The following is a 21,852-nucleotide window of genomic DNA, read 5'->3' on the forward strand; positions in this document are numbered from 1 at the left end:
ACGCCGCTAACCAATCGTTGTCGTATGGTTGTTATAACAAGACGGCTCTTGATAACGCTTTGACGCGAACATTATTCGTCGCGAACCTTTTTATCGGAAGTAAATCGTGAAATAAAGTCATCGCGAATAGAAGCTGTTTACAGTATTCTTTACTGACTCAAACAACCATGTGGCTTATAAGCAAACATCGGGAGTTTTAAAAGTTGAATTATAATGTATTTAAAATTATTATCTTTCAAATTGTGTCATATCATATAAACTAAGTCACCGAAAAAGTTAGGACAGCATAAATAGCATTAACATTAAATTTCCCCTACATGACTTAATTTACAATCTATGCATAAATATGATACAGATAATAGCAATAAAGTCATAATCTTACCTTGACAAATTTTCCGGTTTGCACATTTTTTCTTTAGGTATCAGATTTTCAAATGTGTGCAAAAAGGCAACAAACCGTTTTGAAACTGACAAAGAAATAAGGGTATTATATAAGCTAGGCGATATAAGGAAATAAGCTCAATTAATATGACTTTTGATATAAAAATAATTTTATCTAAAGCAATTTACTCATAATAAATGGTATTATATCCTTCGAGTAGGCAATGTAGCTTATTATCTGATAAGGTATATGATTTTATGCATGTAGATCCAAATATGTTTAATCACATGTCTGATTATAATCATCCCTAATCCCTCCTGACGAATGTAAGAAGAAGTAAAGAAGTTTAAATCAAACTGGATTTCCGTATAATATGGGTATATATTTATTTAAAATTTCTTTTTCAATTCCGGACATTGACTTCTAAACCGGATTTTGGTTTGGTTTTAAAATTGTAAGGAATTGTTCTTATCCGGTTTGCGTTTTTCAAATGGAAAGTATGGTGACTTGAGACCTGTGTAAATAATTTAGTGATAATTTTGGTAAATAATTTCATTTATGTTTACATATTTGTGTCTTTTTTAATTAGTTTTGTTTACTTTAATTAAATTGGGTTCATGTAATATTTTTTAAAAATTACTTTGTTTCAGTCTGTGGACGATGATGCCGCAATGCCTAAACGTCTTTATTTTGCTAGTACTGATCAAGGCTAGTGTATGTTTAAAAAACTGCACATCAGAACAATATTGGAACAAATCAGCCGAAGAATGTCAGGCCTGCTCGCATTGTAAGCTTCCACAAATCACCAGAATACCTTGTAACCGAGAATCAGATGTAGTCTGTATGCAGTTGAAGAAACTTAATTTTGTAAGTACTGTACTATCTTCTAAGTTATTTAAAACAAAATTATCTTAAGAGCTACACTGTGTTCAATGATGTGACGTTTTTAGGGCGAAGCCAATAAACACAATTACATTTTCACTGTCAATTTTGAATAGATTTATCATTAATTGGAAACATGCTCAGTTGGATCAGCCTATATGTATTCGTAACGCTAAATGTTGCACGCTCAATATACAGTATATCGTCGTATTAGCAGACATCACCCAACAATTTCCGTAAAAGTAACAAAGATCTGAACATGTAAAAATTAAGTAGAGAAATTCGACCAGTTGCAGAAGAATTACATATTTTATCAATTTTTTAAACAAGTAGAACCATTTTAACAAGAGCTTGGACTTGGGTAGTTGTTTCAACAGCAATATGACGTAGGCCTGTCTATTTCATTGCTGGCCACTCAACCATGGCTCTTTGAAATCAAGAAGATTTGTCTGGCTGTTGAGCTAAGACTACGCAATCAGTGCATATTTTGCTTGAAACCACATCACTTTTAATTTGTTTTGTAGCTACATGTACGTCCAACCGAAAGTCCAAGGTCTTGATAAAATGGTTCTATATGTGAGTGTGGTTATTGCTCATTTTACATCTCAAACAATTATCGCCAAACCTGAGGTTAATACAAGATTCAGAATTCAACATGGTTGCTGGTGATGTCACACTCACTTAGACAGAATGTTCTATCGTTAAAATGACAGATGTCCTACGGACCCGGTTTAACGATAAAATTCGTCCCACATACTTGCTTCGCAGCAAATAAAAAAATATATCAAGCTGCATCTCACCTAAATTTTCAGATGCTTAGTCTCAGAAGCAGATCTGCTTTGCAGCTGCTACATTGCAAGTATATGGAACAAATTTTTACTGTGACCCGAGCGTAGCCTGGTCACAGTAAGATTATTCTTCCTAACACTATTTGTATGTGAAGTGATTCTTTTTTCTTACATCTTGGAAAAGTTTTTCAAGTACCTAAGTATAGAGTGTAATTTCTATAGTTTTGGTATACACACACTTTGACTATAGGTAGAGTTTTGCTCTCACGGGCCCAAAGTTAGCTTCTATTATATTTAAACTTGTCCAGGGTTGTCAAATATATATTACAAGCTCCTAAACAGTTGCTTAAAGTACTCATCAGTTACATCAATAGATGTACAGTATAACGGGATAAAAGAAATAATGACAGCATAATCTCGGAATTCGAATCCAGGCCCCTTAATTGAATCTCTAGTTATGTTCTTTACCAACTAAGCTATCTGGTATCAACATTTAAATGGTCAGACCATCTCATTCTTTCCCTTATGATTTATTCCCTTGAGGGTCACACAAACCAGGTTCTTTACTCTGGCAGGAGTTCACCTGTCAGATCCAGGGGATAGTCAATAGCACCATATGGGATGATAGAAACAATGACAGACCAGACTGGGATTTGAATTTTGGTCTCTTCAACAGTCTGTCATTTTGTCTATCTGTAAGACTGCAACACTTTACAATGTAGTTCCTTGATGAAATTTCTAAATTCCATAAGCTATAAATGAAATTTTTCTCAAGGACTTTAAACAACTCCCATGGAACCCCTATGGAATAAAGTCCTAAGTCCTTAAAGACAAATGAAAAATGTAAGAAATATTAAAAGAAGGAGAAAGATGAACCTTTTAAAAATGAGACAGTTTGGCATAATTTAGATAATTACAGTAGATATAATTAGATTATTACATGTATGTACCAGTGTTCTACTTGACATATCTAATTTTTCCAAATTCAATAGCAAAAGTCCCAAGTTTCAAAAATGGTGCGAGAGCCCTGATAATCACTGGTATAATGAAATGTGGTTGAATGAAAGCATTTTTATAAAGAATAAGTTTACTTTTCTTGCATTTTATTTTCCTCATTTATTTAATTGACTAAGATTTTAATTATAGTCTTATATATTGATACATGTAATATACAGATAAAATATTGCTTTTTGCAGAGCTTTTTAGTGGATTCATCTCCAGTTGTCACACCTCGACAGCCATTTCACAAGAGAGATTATTTGTCAGTAGAAGCTTCCAATGACACATGGCGATTGCTGGCCTATGCCCTGATTGGTGTACTCTGTGTCCTGGTGGTGACCGTGGTGGTCAGTCTCCTTGTGTCTTGGCATTGCATCAGGAAGAGAAAGGCAGCTATGAACAGATACTATGGTATGGTCAAAGTTTAAATCTATATAAGCAAGGGTGTGTTTCTTTTCAAGTCATTAGAACAGTAAAACTTGTTGAATTCAGATGTTGTATATTCCAGCATGTTGTCTAATCCGACAAAATTATTCAGTTTTTTGTCATTTTTCTATCATGGAGGTCAATTAAAAAATCAATTTGCAGCAATGTCCTCCAAACCAGATGTTGCCTAATTCTGGGAAACCTCCACCATATATTAGACAAGTTTTACTGTATCTTGTGTTTTTCTAGCATTATTTTTATTGTGGTTTTCAAGCGTTATTTTCATTTTTAACACCAGTGTGTAAACAAAAAGAAATGATATATTAACAGTGTCAAAGACCCAACTGTATAATGTTTATATCTATTATGTCTGATGATGTGTGCTTATCTTTATTTTCAGTGGAGGGAGAGGGAGAGTATGTGGTAATTAGTCGCCTCCCAGATCTCGTCAACCACCCCCCACTCACAGAAAATCTCCCAGGATCCCCTCCCCACAGTCCTCAAAGGCGCTCTTCTAGACGCTCTCGTTTTTATCGCAGTCGGCGGATTTATCGCCCGCAGCGACGTCTCATGAACGAATATGTGGATGATGTGTTTGAATCTGAGGACTCAGGAGGATCGCGTTCTCTAAGAATCCCCCTCCATACAATTCCAGAAGATAGCTGAAAGTATTGTTCTTTTGTCAATAGTTTTTTTTTTTAGAAATCAATTTTATAAATACTTTATTAAATCAAGTAAGAAAGGTTATTTCCCTTTCATCACTTTTTCACCTCAGTAAACAGATTTGGTACAAATTTAGCATCACTTACAATTCATGATTTTCATTTTTAAAGTTAGATTTATGACTTTAAAAAACACTGAAAAACACTAAGGTTTTATGTTGACTTGTCTTTGCAAATGTTAAATAAGACGCCAAAACATGAGTGCTAATGTAACAACTTCTGACGATATACTAATACCAGGTACTGTTTAATAGTATCAATAATCTTTTTAAAGTGTACTTTGCTATATCCATGATCTCAAATGATTTAAGCCTGTAAAATTAGAGTTGTATGACCTGTTAGAATTATGCATAAAAATGTGAAAAGGTAAAATTATGGTACATGTATATGTTCATGTACATATCCATGTTATTTATGGTAAAATTATTTTTGTACAGTGCTTTATATGGCTAAAATTCCAGGAAGTGAAAAATGATTACCCAGTAATCAATTATGGTGAGAACATGTACATGTACTTATGTACATGATGTGCAAGTCTAATGATTTCAAATCCAAATAGTGCTGGTTTTTTTCAACCAAGTAATGTTACACTACTATCATTTCAAGAGGTATTTGACGTGTAATTTAATTACATACTGTTGGTGTGGTGTTGGATTTCCCCTTCAAAATAATTATCTATGGAAAACTGGCGATAGAGATAAATTGGCTCAAGAGTTGAAGAGCCCCCTGGTAAAATTATGCTAGAGTAAGAGTTAAAAAACGACAACTAATTTTTAAAGAAAATAAATGTTTAAAATTTCCATTGGAGGAAAATATCACACCAAACTAATTAAACTAATCCTTTTGCAATTTTTAAAAAAATATTTTTGATGCTGATAGACCCATAAAGAAGTAAGCTTTGATCAAATCAAATGACTTCATACCAAGTTGACTTTCATCCAAAAGAGTCCCAGCATAACTGATAATGACCCCAATTTTTACAGCTTTTTTTTTAGGCTAAATGAAGAAGATAACTAGCAATTTAATTAAGTCTCATTTGCCCTTGATATTGAGTCTTAAAGGGAAAACGGATTATGGAAAAATCCTACTCTACAACACAAGTAGTTGATTATTACTGCTAGTATAAGTTGTCAATTTGTTCACTGTGAAACTGTATGTCAAACATGATTGTCGAAGAAACTACAATTATTTAAAAAAACCTTTTATGATAATTTTTATGACATGGTGCCTACTTAAGTCATGCAGTCAATACCTACTACTACATTGTATGTGCTGGTTAATCTAGTCAGTGACTTAAGCAAATGTCTGCTGAAATCATTATTGTTGTACCAAAGTGTGTTCATATTCTATAACTTTTATGTTGCAATATTTTGTAATGGTAGTGTCTTGAACTTGTGTGTTCTGCATAATGGAGCAAGCTTAACCTTATGCGTTTATGTGCTTTAGCTTTAATTTGGACTTTAAATGATCTCCGAGATAACCTAGATTTTAGTTTGGCTTTGCTTTTTGTTGGTGCCTTGTACTGATGTTATGCATGTATATACATTTTATTTTCTATACATTTCATTTTCCTCGTTATCACGGTCTAAAACCTTTAGCTTGTTGTTTTTGGGGTTTTTTTTAGTTTCATTTGTGTACATCTGATGGTTGTTTTACAAGAACCGGTTTTATTCAGATATTGCGGTTGTGTAATCTATTAATTATTACTTTTCTTCAAACAAATATGGCATAATTTTCTGTATTTACCTTTTCCAATGCTTGTTCATGTATCTGAATTATATAAAAGTTTTCACTTTAAATTGTTTCTTTCCAAAATGGTTTGCATTTACTGTGTCAAATTTTTTCTCTCGGTTGAAAGCTTTGTTTAAATCTTCTGCCATGTTGTAAATTTTGAATTTAACGGGTGGCAGTAAATACAAAATTTACAACATGACAACTTGTCATGTTGTAAATTTTGTATTTACTGCCACTCGGTAAATTCAAAATTTACAAAATGACACTTCAAAGGAGTTTCTATTTGTTCTCGCTGGCTAGACGAGTTCAGGTTTTATTAATTTTTTTATACTGCATGCAAGTAGCAATGCAGTGAACAACCATTTGTAGTGACGAATATTTGCATATGTCGCGCTATTTTTTACATTCATTTTAAAATTGTGTGTTGTTTCTAGCTGTTGAATTTTATTGTTCAATAAAAAGTTTAAAATACTGTCTTATGCGAGTACATGTATCCAGTCTATTTTTTTTCAGTTGTTATCAGCTAACTTCTATGTGTGTTTATGCAATTTACCTTTTCTACCGATAAAACCATTTAGATGGAGCTATAGGTCATAGTTATAGAATATGTACGTGTAAGCTGTGGAAAAACTCGTCCTTCACAAAGTCTGTAGGTGTATACTAAATTTTACAAGACTGTAGACGCCTCAATAACATCTGAAGGTTGGTGGGGGTTATAGGAAAGGGGATAATCTGACATTGTCAAGTAATTTTGCATTGAAATGATCGAACAATTTTACTGAAACCAGGATACTTGTTTGGCCAACCAGTGCACTCCCACCAGATCCGTTCTTGCTGACCTGTTTACCCTTACGAATTTTGTCGTATTTCGTACGGATGTTCATGCCGAAGAACGGCGTACGTTTTCCCTACCTAAATATAAGGAAAAGCGTTCTTCCCCATTTCAGCATTCAAGGGATTACAGTTTATTCATGACTTTATTGAATGGATTGTTCTGCGAATAAATACTTAATTTTACGGTCTTGTTAGAAAAAATTCTCGCGAAGTGTAAAATAAGTCAGGTACTCGGCCCGGGACAGGTAGAATTGGAAAAAAATATTTGGGTAATATTGAAATTTTAAAGCTATATATTGAATACATTTAAACATATTCCGATGTCAAAGCATCTCGGACAGATGAAAAGATTGCTTAACTGCCGAATGAGATACCGGTATATTTTTAAATAATTGGATACGGATTCAGACCTTGGTATGATCTGGTATGATTTTTATTTGTTCGTAGTGGTACTAAAGAGATACAAAAAATCTGTGAATATCAAGCACTCATCTAAGCAATGTGCACGTGAGACTTCGCATGATGTTTCTGTAATGAATTGAGTTAGATATCAACCGTGCTGAAAACCGCCTCTATACAGCAGGCACGTAGCATCGTTTTTGAAAGTTTTCGGGGGTGTGGGATGAGGCATCCAAAAAATCTTGACAAGCAAAAATAAAATTCCAAAAAATCCTAATTCTAATCTGTGGGGATGGGGGAGAGATGCGTAGTATTCCTTTAGCTTCAATTTAACTGTTGATTTCCTTATTTTCACTTTCATTTATAACATGCGGCCCTGCCTCCCCCTTCACTACGTGCCTGTACAGTACAGCGAGTTGTTATTCTGCAATCTTGGGGTGATGAGAGAGCTCGTTTTAAAAATTTACCCACGTTCTCGATGTACGCAGGGGAAAATGCATCATTTCCATGAAATTAATTTTCAATTTTGATGCATTAAACCAACAAAAATTAAAGGGATCATCTGTAAAGCCTATCTGAGACTGCCATATTGTAAAAGAATCTATTGAATGGATGTTAAAACAACAATGACAAGTTCTGATTGCAGATGAAAATGGGTTAACTTTAAAAAAATCAAATTCGTAGATGCCACTCAAAAGAATACTTCATTTAACACTTGATTTTTTTTTTATTTCACATAATTGCACTTTAGTTGTTTGTTTACATTTGGCATGAGAAGGCATGATTTCCTTTATTTTGATATGATCTTCTTCAAGCACCGTGCCTCGATGTCTCCTTAACTTACAACCAGCGCATCTCCTACCATTGAAATACATCTACTTTCATGTCCTCTAGCCTTGCATTATTAAGATGACATATGGAGTGGTACGTTTGATAGGATGATGCTATCCAGACAGTTTACAACTGCTGAGACGTCAGTGTCATTATAGGACCCCGTATTAATACCAATATTCCCCTCTATTGCAGTTCGTTGACAAATGAAAATATAATAATATCGTATTGCGATAGCTTTCTTGGAACGTGGAACTTCAGTCAAAATGTTTAAGCGCGTGATTTTTAAATTAAAATATAAATTTAACACGTATAAGGATTGCAATAGTGCTAACGAGTATTGTATTGTTTATGAGTCAACAACTTGTCAGCTCATAGACATACAAGACAATTGATACATATTAATATTAACAGGTCAGTTGAAAAGAAAGCAAGATTACACATGAGGTTTTCTGTTGACAAAAGCATTCTTAACTATTCTACCTAAATTACACTATTCTGTTACATTCGGTGATGACAATAATTGAATTTATTTGTAGATGCTAAAATAGGTCAACCAGTAACAATCCTTGCAGCACATAATTGAACTTTTTCCAATCTCTCCATATCAAACATATTACAACCGTCCCATATTACAGAAGCATATTTAAGAACTAATCTAATAAATGTGATATATATTTTTGATAAATTAGTTCTACCTAGAGTAAACGTTAGGGTTTTTTAAGTCCTACTTGTTTGTATGCACTGTTTACAACATTATTGATATATTAGACCAACTAAAATCATAAGAAAAAGTAAACCATGCAAGATGTCTATGGGTTAAAACATAGTCCAGTTGATATCCGTGAAAAAATAACCTTGGAAATTCTTCTACATGTTTCTTTGCAAACCCCCCCCCCCCCCAAAAAAAAAAAAACCAGCTTTTAGACTGATTTAACTTCAAAAAACACTTGTCAGACCAGTCGCTGAGAATTTTCAGATCATGCATGGTTCAAGACAATTTCAATGTTTTAGTGTATAAATCATGTTGTTCTAGATATATATGTATTTGATCCATATGAATGTAATTTAATTAAAAGACCTTTTCAAAGTTATTATTTACATTGTGCATTCCTAAAATAAGATCATTTTAATTTCTACTGAAAATGTTGCGATACATATTTATCTGCATGTGATTACAATTTAAAAGATCGCAGTGTATCACATTACGGAATTATCTAACAACAGCCTGTTATCTTTTGTGGAAAAGCAAAATAATGAAAATATCAAAATAATTAAATATATTCTAGCTATATCATTTTCAATGGCATATATAGCATTTTTTGGTGCAAGGAAGAGAATTCAAATTATTTGTTTCTCTTCCTCACTAGGTTATCAGTAATATCATTTTGAATTGATTCGTGTACATACCAGCGTGGTTTTTATTATCAATTTATATTTATTATTAATCATGCTTCTTGAATTTTACATGTAAGTCACAATTTTATTCTTTATTTATTTAAATTCACTAGAAGAACAAAGTCAATGCTGGACAATCTTCTTTCTCGTTTATTTATTTGTCGATACATCTTTCAGGACAAATATTGTTTTTCTCAGCTTGATGCGTGCACGGACGATAGGTGCATGTATGTATGTCTAACGGTCATTGGAGGTGTTCTGTACAGAAACAGACAGGTATAGTTACCCACTTCTCTAAGTTGAATGAGAGGTGTGCCGAGGTCATCAGCTTTCTTCCCTTTGCTCCCTTTACGAAAATTGCCGGGGGAGGGGTATTGGACCACCCCATCACCCGTACAACAGTGGCGTCGGAAGCAAATTGAAAGTGGGGGGGGGGGGGGTAGACTAATCCTCATAAATCTTGACAAGCAAAAAAAACCCTATTTCCCAAAAACATGAAAATCCTAATCTGTTTTTTTTTTTTTGGGGGGGGGGGGGCTATATATGCCTTATGGTTAGGTCTAACTTTGCAAAAAAAAAAGTGGGGTTGGGGGTCCCCCAGTTCCGATCGACGCCTATGACCAATACTTAAAATTGCCTCCGTAGCCACAGAAATGCATATTCATAAATGTCACGTGTGTACAATTAAGAGCCACTTAAATTATCACTTATTACAATTATCTGATTACATTTACACACGAGGAAAAGTTCTCTTGTCAGCTTTAGACACTACCATAGAACTTACAGTTTTGGAATCTCTATAACGCTCTGTATAACATAACAAAATGCTGACACATCTATTACCCGGAGCCCCAATCGGCAATTTTATCGATATCTTCCACGAAGCGCTCAGAAAGTGCCCGCTTCATAGTCGTCTAAATGCTGCATTCCAAATCCCGCGCGACTTCCGGCGTTTCTTATTTTAACATCCGCATACGATGTCGTTTCCTGATGACTGTAAGGCCGTACAAACATGGAAAGAAAGCGACTGAAACTGTGGGACTACGTCGCGCTTGCTGTTGTTGTTTTTGCCTTTAGTCTTCAAGTGTTGGGCTATTTCTTGCCCACGTGGTGGTCCTATGAAGACACCGCGGCCAAGCATACGGTGGTGGTGTCGATGCTGGGTTCGTCGGAGAACGAAAATGGAGCTGAAAATATCAAAACAGTGATTGAGATTGAAGGCGGAAGGGGTGAGTTATCCGGTTTATGATGGGCTAAACAATATGTCGTACAGTGGTGGTATTAATTATTCTTTATTTTGATCATATAAGAGGATGGTGCTGGCAACTGTTTTTATTTTTCATATCAAAGCTTTCCATCCTGATATTGATCTCTGTTTTTTCGGGCGTGTATCTCCGTTGACCCTTATCGAAAAAGGGTAGTTTCCTCATTATCGAACACTGCATGAGTCAGTGTCAATATGTCAGTCACAATTGGGAGCCTGACTCAGTCTATGCGTCTGAGGATCTATGAAACAAGGGGTGGAGGTATCAATCATTCACGTTTTACTTCCAACAATATGTAATGTACCGTTATAACCCCCCTTGTTGATTTGAAATAACATGATCACTAATGACTTTCTTCCTTGTATATATTTGCGACTGGTTGATAATAATCGAGACTTAAAGGCAATCCTATTAAACACGATAGTATACAACCTACAATTGTTCTTAAGCGAGACAAGGAAATTTTTGTACTACAGGTAATCAAACACTTAGTAAAACTTCAGCACGAAGAGAGAACAAAGTATACAATTACATACACGCATAAACAGGCGCGTGCAGTTATATTTATACATATATATCATTGTCATCTTACATGTACATACTTGCCAAAGTTTATTTTATGATGTTCTGTTCATGTACAGTGTATATGCTAAATATTCACGCGAATCATTGGGTTTATGAAGTATATCTTTTACATATATGAATACAATGTATACTGCTACTGGTATACTTAAAACACGTTGCATCATAAACATACTTATATTATGTGTCTATCACGTTCAAGTAATTTTTTCGATTCATATGTATCTGTTTACGGCGGTTAATTTGCAGTCTCTGTTTTCCGATGGTGTACTAGTATGTGAGTTAAAAACACTAAATGACGTATATACCAACTCAAATCAGTATATTTACATTTTTCCTGTGTTTTTGCCTGTGATAACACTACGTTTCGATTTTGTACTATATAACTCATAAAGCCAAATTGAGGCGCCAGAGGGGTTTGCTTATTTATATATAATTTTCATTTCAATAGACGTATGATTACATTACAAAAACAGCAAAATTTCCTTTACCACTCCAATTTTAAAGACATGAATATTGGTTTTAGAACCATTTTAACAAGACCTTGGACTTTCAGTAGGATCTAACGATCTATTTCTTGCGTCAAAACAATTTAAATGACGCTGGTTTCAAGCGAAATATACACCAATTGCGTAGTCTTCGCTCAAAACCCAGACAAATCGTGTTGATTTCAAAGAGTCATGGCTGAGTGGCCTACAATGAAATAGACAAGCCTACATCACATTGCCGTTTGACTCAACTACCAAAAGTCCAAACTCTTGTTAAAATGGTTCTATATGGTCATGACATGAACAAGCTATTAAACGATCTTGTGAAAAACTGGCACAAGTGTTTTGTGATTTGATAGTCCTCTTACAAACTGATACACTATTAGTTCTCAACGAAAACTGTTTGTGGAACTATATCGTTATTGGTTGTTTCAAATCTGTCTATACAACATTCACTTTATATCATCATATAATTGTTAGTGACAATTAATGCTATCCTCTACTTTGAACGACTGTTGCGTTCTGACTAATTTATAAGTGCAATGTATGCAAGTAATGCCGGAAATTGTGGCCTGTTAGTTTTGCAGCATTTCATGTAACAGGGTTATCGTGACGCCACACAATTTTACATGGTAAAAAAAAGTTGTCCTTGAAAAGTCTCCAATCCCATCAAATTAATTATATTTATACGTACATGTATTTGATTTCTTTTACATACGTTTCGTAATGGAATGAAAATTGGAAATACTAATATGATATATTTCATGCATGTGTAGATCCTTTATTAGATATCATAATATGGTGTATCAAATACACCTTACTGCATGTATTTGATACACAATATCTTGTATTTATGGTTTGAGTAGGTAAAAAAAAAAATCAATGTGTATTAGTTAAGATGTTGTTTGCTTGTTTATCATGTTTATAAATACTTGTTTTAAAAGAGTCGCAGTATAGAGTTTTATGGAAGGGAAGGGGTGTTGTTATCTTTAGATACGTCATGGCAGAGATAAGAAAACTGCTTCATTGTTCTTTGTGCCCGCAATGTACATGTATTGGCTCAGAAATGTTGAGAAGGATCAAGATACCAGAAAGATAACTCAAAAATCGAGATCAGTAAGATATTTTTTAGAAAGGCGGCACCTTTTTGTTATAACGCGCTATACAGAAAAGCTTTTATATACTGCAGAACGTATGTTTCAGACATCAACATGCATACTTCTTTTATAGTGATGATGAAGAAATATGCTGTGTATGTGTATATACAATCCGAGTACCGTACTTTGAGGACATATTATCGCGTGATGTCAGTGTAATGTCGAGTGCCCTGTCTCACTTTTCATTAATTACGCTGAATATATTTCGCTTTACCCTATTTACAGTTAATCTTGAGAAGGAATTTCAAAAATCTTTATGATGTTTGTTAACCCTCCAAACTGTCGGCTTCTACACATAAAAACACATGCAGCGTAATACTGCAATACAGCGAGCTGAATCTAGGAAATCTGGCTAATCAAATGCTTCAATCTCTCTAGCTCTTCATATATTTTTTTAAACGATCTCAAACTTATCTTGCTTCGGTAAACACATTTATTTTGTGTTCAATTTTATAAAAAAAAAAATACATCTTTGTGAAAGAAAACGTACATTAAGCATACAGCATCTTAAAAATGATCATGGAATAAATATTTTGTGAACTCCTATTTGTTATTATTAAATTAATACATATGATGACATAAAAATATTTAACTGTATTAAATTCCGGTAGAATGTCATTACAATTTAATATGAACGAGTTGTTCACAACTCTTGTGCATGGAGTGCATGTATTTTAATTTCGAGGTACGTCCTATAGCAGAGTAATTAATTTACATGTACATGTATGTATTACAGATGACAAGAATACAAACTGGAAAAAAGTAGACAAAAATGGACGGCCAGTCCTTACAAATCTACATTAACCACATAACTATAAACCCATGTTAACATTTTAGATTCTACATTTAGCGGAGAATGACATAAATTTAAGGTATCCCACTCCTCAATGTTTTTGTATCAAGATTTTCCTGAGAAGTATATCATTGAAATCTGTAGACAAAACAAACTTAAAAAATACAAAGATAATGGGGGATCAGTATCCATCCCTCTGAGTTATGGCCCATTTAATTTGACCTTTTTGCACCTAAAATGCAATTTCATCCTGATTAGGATTTGTTGTCAGTATTTTTGATTAAGCAAACTTATTTCTTCAAATATTGTTTTTAATTATGCACAATGGTCACACTGAATAGAGGGATTACGAAAAAAATTGTACAAAGCTGCATAAATTTTTTTGTGATCTTTTTGCACTTAAAATAGACAATTTCTATAATAGTTACAATTTGATTTGAAATAAAAACTTTTTGAATATCAAGAATTTTATAAGATTCATTCAGTTTGCCTAAATATGTATTCAGTATCATTTTGACATAATATAACATGGGGGTCAGTGATGTCAAATTTTAGATATAGGGCTTCAAAGGTAAAATTCTCGCAAAATTTGGCTTAAAAAATTCAGACATGTTCTATATATGCTAAACGGCTATCACATTCTCAAGATTTGATTTTGTACATGTCACACAGAACCTATAAAATATGTTACAAACCTATCAAATGTTAAAAATGTGAATAATGAATAAAGTATAATAAAACGAAAAGTATATTGAAAATTCATAAAATTGCTTGTTTCTGTCATTTTCGTCTAAAAAGCCTTCCGCACGAAAAAATAGTTCCCCATAAAACTTGTTTGTTTCTTGAATTCAGATGGATTTTCTTTATGAATGTTGTGTAATTATGAAATAATAATCTATCTGTGATGATTAAATAAATAAAATCATATTCATTTTAAATATAATGATCATCTGCGCAATGAAATCAAAACATGAGGAGTGAGATACCTTAAATGAAAAAATGATAATATTCATTAAAAAACATATTGACACAACATTATATGGTTATGTGTTGAATGAGACGGTTACTATTTTAAGAATGGGGAGAAGATTTATTTCGAGGGACCAGGCGATAATTATATCAATGACAACGACAACTTCTTTATTCTCTTAATTGCATAAATGACAGTGTTGAGAAGAATCCAATGAACAATTATACATATATATATTGCATGTGTGTAGAAATAGGTATTAGGCATTATAAACTCCTTTATCTTTAATTGTTATATCTGTTCAATATTTATGAAATAAATAATGAGAATCATCTCCTGTCAGAAAGACACAACTGAAGATAATAATTATGTCACTGTTTTACAATACAAATGTAAAATATAGAGTACAAATAAAAATTTATAATGCAAATAGAAAATTATAGAATACAAATTAAAAAATATATAATACAAATAGAAAAGTATACAATACAAATGTAAAATATAGAATACGAATTTAAAAAATATATACACCCTGTAATACAAATAGAACATTATATAATACAAGTAAAAAAAAATTCAAATGAAAATTATACAATACAAATACATGTCATATTTTATACAAAAATTTATGTGATAGATCATACATTTATTTCTTTAAAACTGTATCAAACATCATCATTTAAAGATTTCTTTAACTGTAGCCGATTGAGGTAGCCTTAAACACTTCGATATTTCCAAACATTGTTGTCAATTGAACTGATGATTGACTCTCCACAATATATTGTTTGCAGAGTGGCTGTTTATATCCCGTGCCTTTGGAGCGTTCGGAATTTTGCTGAATTTCCTTTCCCTAATTTTCCACCTTCTGTACATGTGCATACGATATGACTGCAACAGATCAGCATCGATTTACCTTCTGGGAGCCTCAAGTAAGTAATGGAGTACTGTAGTGTACCTTTGATTCAGATACTGTGAAAAACAGACGGCAGCTATAAATATTTCTTCAAATGACCAAACTAATATATAAAAATAATGAAATAATATTCAGTACTAGTATTCAAACTTTTACTACTTATTAAGTATAAAGGAACAGTATGAAAGAGGGTTTGAGTTTGCTTTCTGTTTCTTTACGCTCTGTTAGTCTAATCAAGATTCACTGCTTTCAGTCACCACCGCCCAGGTCATGGTTAAACTGTCATGAATGCCTTGCAATACGATTTAATTTCACGCAGATGTATATATCTGACTCTGGTATCATACCATAGGTGAACGAAGTTTATCGAGATCTCCGTTCAGACAGTTTTACCAGACACATAAATAACATTCTATTTATGTTATTAATGTCTCTGGTTTTACACACAACTTTAAAAAATATATTCAATGTTTTTATTTATAGGTCTGTTTATTCTCGGTGGATCCATAGTCTTTGTTGCACTTCATAAAGAATTGGCCACCAATCTAAAACCAGATTTGCAGAGTTTGGGATTTCCTTGGATAATTTGTATTTTGGCGGGAATCGTCACGATAGCAGCGTCCATAGTAACAGCGGTAGCAACTATTAAAAAAGCCAATCAATGGGACTTTGAGGATGACGATGATATTGACTTTTCTGATGTTCAAATGAGAAGGAGATAGATATACTAAAACATCAGCGTTTTAATCTCGATAACTTTGATGGTTACAAATCCTATGTGCAATACTTTAAAAACTATCTGGTCAATGATCTGTGTTTCTTCCTATATATGCCTACTAATGCACCAATCCAAAAAAGACAAAAGAAATGATTCATATGAACGTAAAATTTGAATTTTGATTAATGAACAGATTGACTGGAGTGCATCAAACAAATCAGGGAAATGCTCAGAAAGTGCAGAAATTTTGAAATTTACGATGATGTTCTTCCCCTTACTAATTTTGTTTTTCAATGATTCATTGAGAGAGAGAGAGAGAGAGAGAGAGAGAGAGAGAGGAAATTATCACCGGCGAGATTAATATATGCACACAAATATGTGCGTACTGACAGAAGATGGGTTCAGATTGGTACTGTGCCTCACCTGACAGAACATGCAAAGGATACATTGCTTTATCTGTATACATGTAATATACTATTTGCTTTGTTTCAGGCTGCATAACTGCAAATATTTCTTAATGTCAAAATGTATTGCTCTTTTGTTCTTTGCTTTTACATGTATATGTTTATATCATGTATTAGGTAGTTTTACACACATATTTTTATTGGAATGATTAAAACCAAGGCTTAGTTTGTTAATTTGAGTATTTTCTACCTAAAAAAAATAAAACTTAATACCAGATACCGAAACATTGGTGTATGTTTACCATGCAGATGTAATAACTTAAACGAATAAACCAATACTTATACTGGTATATTATTACGTGTCTAGCAAAATAAATGCTTGTACACATAAACAGTTTTATTTGTACAGACACGCCGCCATTTTACCAGAACAGGTGTATTATATTTTTTTACAGGATACATGTACTTTTAGTAATTACGAAAAAAAAACAAAATCATATGTAGAGATACATTACAATTTCATTTTGTTTGTAGCGAGATCTAAAAAGGACGAAAAACAATTGTCAGGCCGTTGTACACGTGGGGCCAGTGTGTCCTGTTGTGTTTTATATTTATACGATTTTAATTTTTAATCAATTTCCGCATACAATTGTTACTTTTTAGGCTAAAAGTTATTCTTGAAAATATTCGAAAACACCCATCAAACACAATTTCCATGATGTGTTTAATGTTTCCATTTGACATATCCTTATTACACGGAAAATTAAAAATATAGGTTAGCTTTGCATAATGATTCAAATAGTGCACAGCTTTTTTTAATGACTTGCCCGTTCACCATTACATGTAAAGGTATCAAGGTATTGCCCTTATTCATAGACCAATCAATCAATGACGTTATTCCTATAAATAGATTGATTATAAATCCAAATGAATTTCTGACAAATTAAAATGCATTTTCAAAAATTTCCATTACATACAGAATTTTGGAATTTCAATTATAAATGTAACTGTATCTTTCTTTCGTACAAGTGTACCGTTTGTCACAAAGAAATTACTGTCAAAATATATTGGGGTTAATAAAATTCTAGTACTATTTATTCATTTAAAAAATTACAAATTCCCTATTTACAAGTTTTTAAGGTTTTTAATCTATAACGACCACATTTTGTACCTAACAATTGAAAGGTCCGATATTCTTGAACAGGATATCATTTTGATGATGCTATTAAAAAAACATTCTCAACCAAAGGAATTTTCAAAATTTTGATTGATGTCCCATTAATTGCATATTGAATTTCGCATTGAAGTCTAAATAAAAATTGGCATCTTTTCAAAATGGAAATCTAATTTTAAATTTATTATTCAGAAAACTGCACACAACTGATAAATTATATTCTGTATATTATGATTAATACACCCATATATGGCCAGAAATTAGTCCTGACTTTTATCCCACTCCATTTGTAACCAGTAACATTGGTTACAATTCTAAATGTTTAAGTTTCTATTGGCTTTTCAGACAGCAGTTACTGGTGACAACGGTGACAATGTTTATTTTTTTATGATTGAATTAAGGAATGAGGAATCATTCTTTGATTATTATGAGGTGATAATTTCGGTCGCGGCGGGGTCAAATCCAATAAAGCCCGAAGGGCTTTATGATATATTTGACCAAGCTCCGACCAAAATTATCACCTCATTATATTCAAAGAATGATTTCTCATTACTTATATTTATATTATTTCCAATTTGTACACTTTAAAACAATGTTATTTTTAAACCACTATTTTTTTTTATGTAGCACATGCTATGTATTACTACGCTGCGCAGCCAATGCCGCTTTTCGGTTATGCTATAAGACACGCCAATTTTGTGTCGCTCATGTTTTATAAAGTTATTGGGTTTTAGGGTTGAAAATTGATTTGAATGTTATCAAAGACTAAGCCAGCTGAAAATGTAAATATTACAAATCAATGCATCTGTGACTGGTTACAGTGGTTACAGGAGCTACTGGTAACTTATAACTCAACGAGTGACAGTCAAGTTTTGGTTGCCTATTAGAACTGCCTTACCAAAGCGTTGTAACCATTAAAATCGGAAAAGTAATTTTTGACCAAAATTGTGACCATGCCCATTTAATTAATGGAGCCCCCTCCAGACCCAAGCATCAAAACCGTTGATCTGTGTACAATCTAGAGAGGAAAAATGTTTCCTTATCCTATCCATGCGTCCATTTTGGCTATTCCATGAACATGTATTATATACATGTATGTGCATGTGTAAAAGATCGAGAGCATTAATTTTAAAGAATAGTGTATTTCACAGATATATGTAATTTTAATTCCGCACTTACCGCACTTACACTGCGAGAATTCATGACCAAGAGTCTCAAATTTCATAATTTTGGCACAGGCCTCCTTTCTCATTCCCACATTCATTTTTTACAGGTATCAATGTTACCTATGGACAGCGGGTAGGGCAAAAATTATATTTTTACAAAATCAACCACAGGGGCTCGTCACGAAGTTTTTTCAACCTTTTATATATACCACCTCTATACTATAAAATACACAAGGGAGGAATCAAAACTCGGAAAAATCGTTACCTCCCGATTTCGGTCGCCTCGTATTAATTCTTCTGGGACGTTAAACCCTGCACTCTAGGTATCATTAGATCGGGAAAGGACCATAGTGTTTAGGAATACCTGCAAAATTTAAACATCGGCAACAATTTTAGAAGTTTTCACGCATTTTCTTCCAGTTTACTCTCCGGTGACACTTTCTTCGATCAGATGTTGCGCTCTCATTGGTCAATTCAATGTTGCTCAAGATAACTCGTACGCGGACTTGTATTTTAGAGGGATTTTCAAACGATATTCAAACTTGCTTTGATGCAAGAAATACATAGTCACGTCCTACCGAATGTCCAATGTATGGTTAAAATATTTCTACATAAATATGAAAATTAATACATATACTCACCACGTAATAAGAACTTCTTCACTCACCATTTGAATATCCCTCTAAAAAACGAGTCAACGTACGATTTATCTTGATCAACAAAATTAACCAATGAGAGCGCATGAATAAATTTGGTGCGCAACATCTGATCGAAGAAAGTGTCACCGGAGAGTAAACTGGAAGAAAATGCGTGAAAACTTCTAAAATTGTTGCCGATGTTTAAATTTTGCAGGTATTCCTAAAAACTATGGTCCTTTCCCGATCTAATGATACCTAGAGTGCAGGGTTTAACGTCCCAGAAGAATTAATACGAGGCGACCGAAATCGGAAGGTAGCGATTTTTCCGAGTTTTGATTCCTCCCTTGTGTATTTTATAGTATAGAGGTGGTATATATAAAAGGTTGAAAAAACTTCGTGACGAGCCCCTGTGAATCAACGAAAAATTAAATTCAGCAATCTAAAATAATATTATCAATGACCATAAGTGCAAAACCAACAGTCTTTTTTGCAAAATAAATGTACATAAAATCAACCAAAGATATCTAAATACAAATCAAACACAAAAAGTATAACCAACAGACATAAATGTAAAACGAACAAACAACAACATGAAACAAACGGACGCACAAATAAACGCCAGGTGGCGTTTTTGGGGAGGCATTTTGCGTCATCGATTATTGGAATCCGGGATGGTTCGCACCTATTCTGTTTCGCCCTGAGATGTTTCTCACCTCGATGTTTCGCACCTGCCTCGGAGCGAAACATCTCACTGTATTATAAAGTAATGTAATGTAATGGAGTGTTAATGTAACTACAAATGTATATATAGTTAGCATAGATCTATTTTGGGGATCATTTAATTACACAAATTACCGACATCTGCTTGAACTTTAACGTTACATTACCAAACTGCATCCACTACGATTTTTACCAGTCTTATTATAAAGTAGGGTGTAATATTATTTCCATTCCTATTTATTTATTATGATTTATAAAAAAATTATAAAAGACTTGTTTATACTCGTACATTTGTTCCAAATATTCATATTCGGATAAAATCATATGCATAATCAACTATCGTACGGTTTTCTATTAAAAAAAAACGTCATTTAATTGTTATCCATAAACATGGTGATATACAAAAAACTGAAAGAAACATTTTCAAAATGCTACAAGACATATGTACATTGTAAATTAAAATAAAGTGCATGTATCAGAATACTCCAAGCTTATCGACATGAATACTGCCATGTCTTATAGTTTCTTCAAACTACTTGTACAGGCAATGTATAAGACTGTAGGGAAGTAAATCAAACTTCGTTATAGAAAACACTGTATGCATTAATTAAATAAATGCATATTTTAATGATAACAATTTATACAAAATGTTTACTTTATGACTTTCCGTTTCCGTCAGGCTAAGGCACATCTATATAGATAATTATATAGCAAACCAAATTTTCACGCCTCTATTCACGTTATGTCAGTCATTTGTTGCATTTCGTATCACTTGAATTTTACTGGGTGGAAGTAATGCAAACAATACAACTTGACATCTTTGTAAATTTTGCATTTACTGCCATCCGGTATATTAAAAATTTACAGGAAAAAAAAACCAGTCGGATAGAAATAAAATTGTTACGATTAAGTTTGATTTTGTTTGAAATTTGCTATAAGAATTTTAATTTTTTAATTAAATTTATATCAATTTTATAAGACTGGTAAAAATCGAAGTTAAAAAGTGGATGCAGGGGAGGGAGGGGGGTATGTAAAGTTCAAGCAGATAATTTATGTAATTAAATGATCTCCAAAATAGTGCTATGCTAACTATTAAATATTATACATTTGTAATTACATTAACATTCCCGAATTTTTCGTAATAAAAATACAGGTAATTCTCAAGTGAATGACAGGCCGTAATTGTTATCACAACACAATTCACACCTCTTGTTCTGAACCATATAAAACGACATGGCTTCATAAAATTAGTAAATAAAAATCCTAATCAAGCAAGCACGCTGTCTTGGCGGTGCATGCAGAAAAGCAAGCACTGTTTCAATGGGTTTTTTAAAAGCATATTTCAATTCTTGTATAGGTAATAATAAATTTCAGAGGAATAATAATACGATAAAAATATCCAAATACAGCAAGATGTTTTGGTCCGAGGCAGGGGCGAAACATCGAGGTGCGAAACATCTCAGGGCGAA

At 33.1% G+C, this 21,852-nt stretch overlaps 2 protein-coding genes and 1 long non-coding RNA gene across 3 annotated transcripts; 2 read left to right on the forward strand and 1 right to left on the reverse strand.

Annotated features, from left to right (window-relative positions):
• Positions 1 to 846: 846 nt before the first annotated feature.
• On the forward strand, positions 847 to 6,409 carry LOC105333081 (uncharacterized). Its single transcript, XM_011435894.4, has 4 exons — positions 847 to 924; positions 1,033 to 1,249; positions 3,249 to 3,462; positions 3,878 to 6,409. Exons 2-4 carry the CDS (start codon positions 1,043 to 1,045, stop codon positions 4,141 to 4,143), a joined length of 687 nt encoding a protein of 228 aa, XP_011434196.2. The 5' UTR covers positions 847 to 924; positions 1,033 to 1,042; the 3' UTR covers positions 4,144 to 6,409.
• LOC136275744 (uncharacterized) lies at positions 4,225 to 9,818 on the reverse strand. The gene is made up of 2 exons (XR_010714242.1): positions 6,137 to 9,818; positions 4,225 to 6,072 (listed from the first exon to the last, which is right to left on the reverse strand). It is a non-coding gene; the product is annotated as an uncharacterized lncRNA (long non-coding RNA).
• Positions 9,819 to 10,322: 504 nt separating this feature from the next.
• On the forward strand, positions 10,323 to 16,919 carry LOC105333082 (uncharacterized). Its single transcript, XM_011435895.4, has 3 exons — positions 10,323 to 10,624; positions 15,442 to 15,579; positions 16,047 to 16,919. The coding sequence occupies exons 1-3, from the start codon at positions 10,408 to 10,410 to the stop codon at positions 16,283 to 16,285; spliced, it is 594 nt and encodes a 197-aa protein (XP_011434197.3). The 5' UTR covers positions 10,323 to 10,407; the 3' UTR covers positions 16,286 to 16,919.
• Positions 16,920 to 21,852: the final 4,933 nt, after the last annotated feature.

The sequence above is a fragment of the Magallana gigas genome, chromosome 5 (assembly GCF_963853765.1).
Source record: "Magallana gigas chromosome 5, xbMagGiga1.1, whole genome shotgun sequence".
In the NCBI taxonomy this organism is placed as follows: Eukaryota; Metazoa; Mollusca; class Bivalvia; order Ostreida; family Ostreidae; genus Magallana; species Magallana gigas.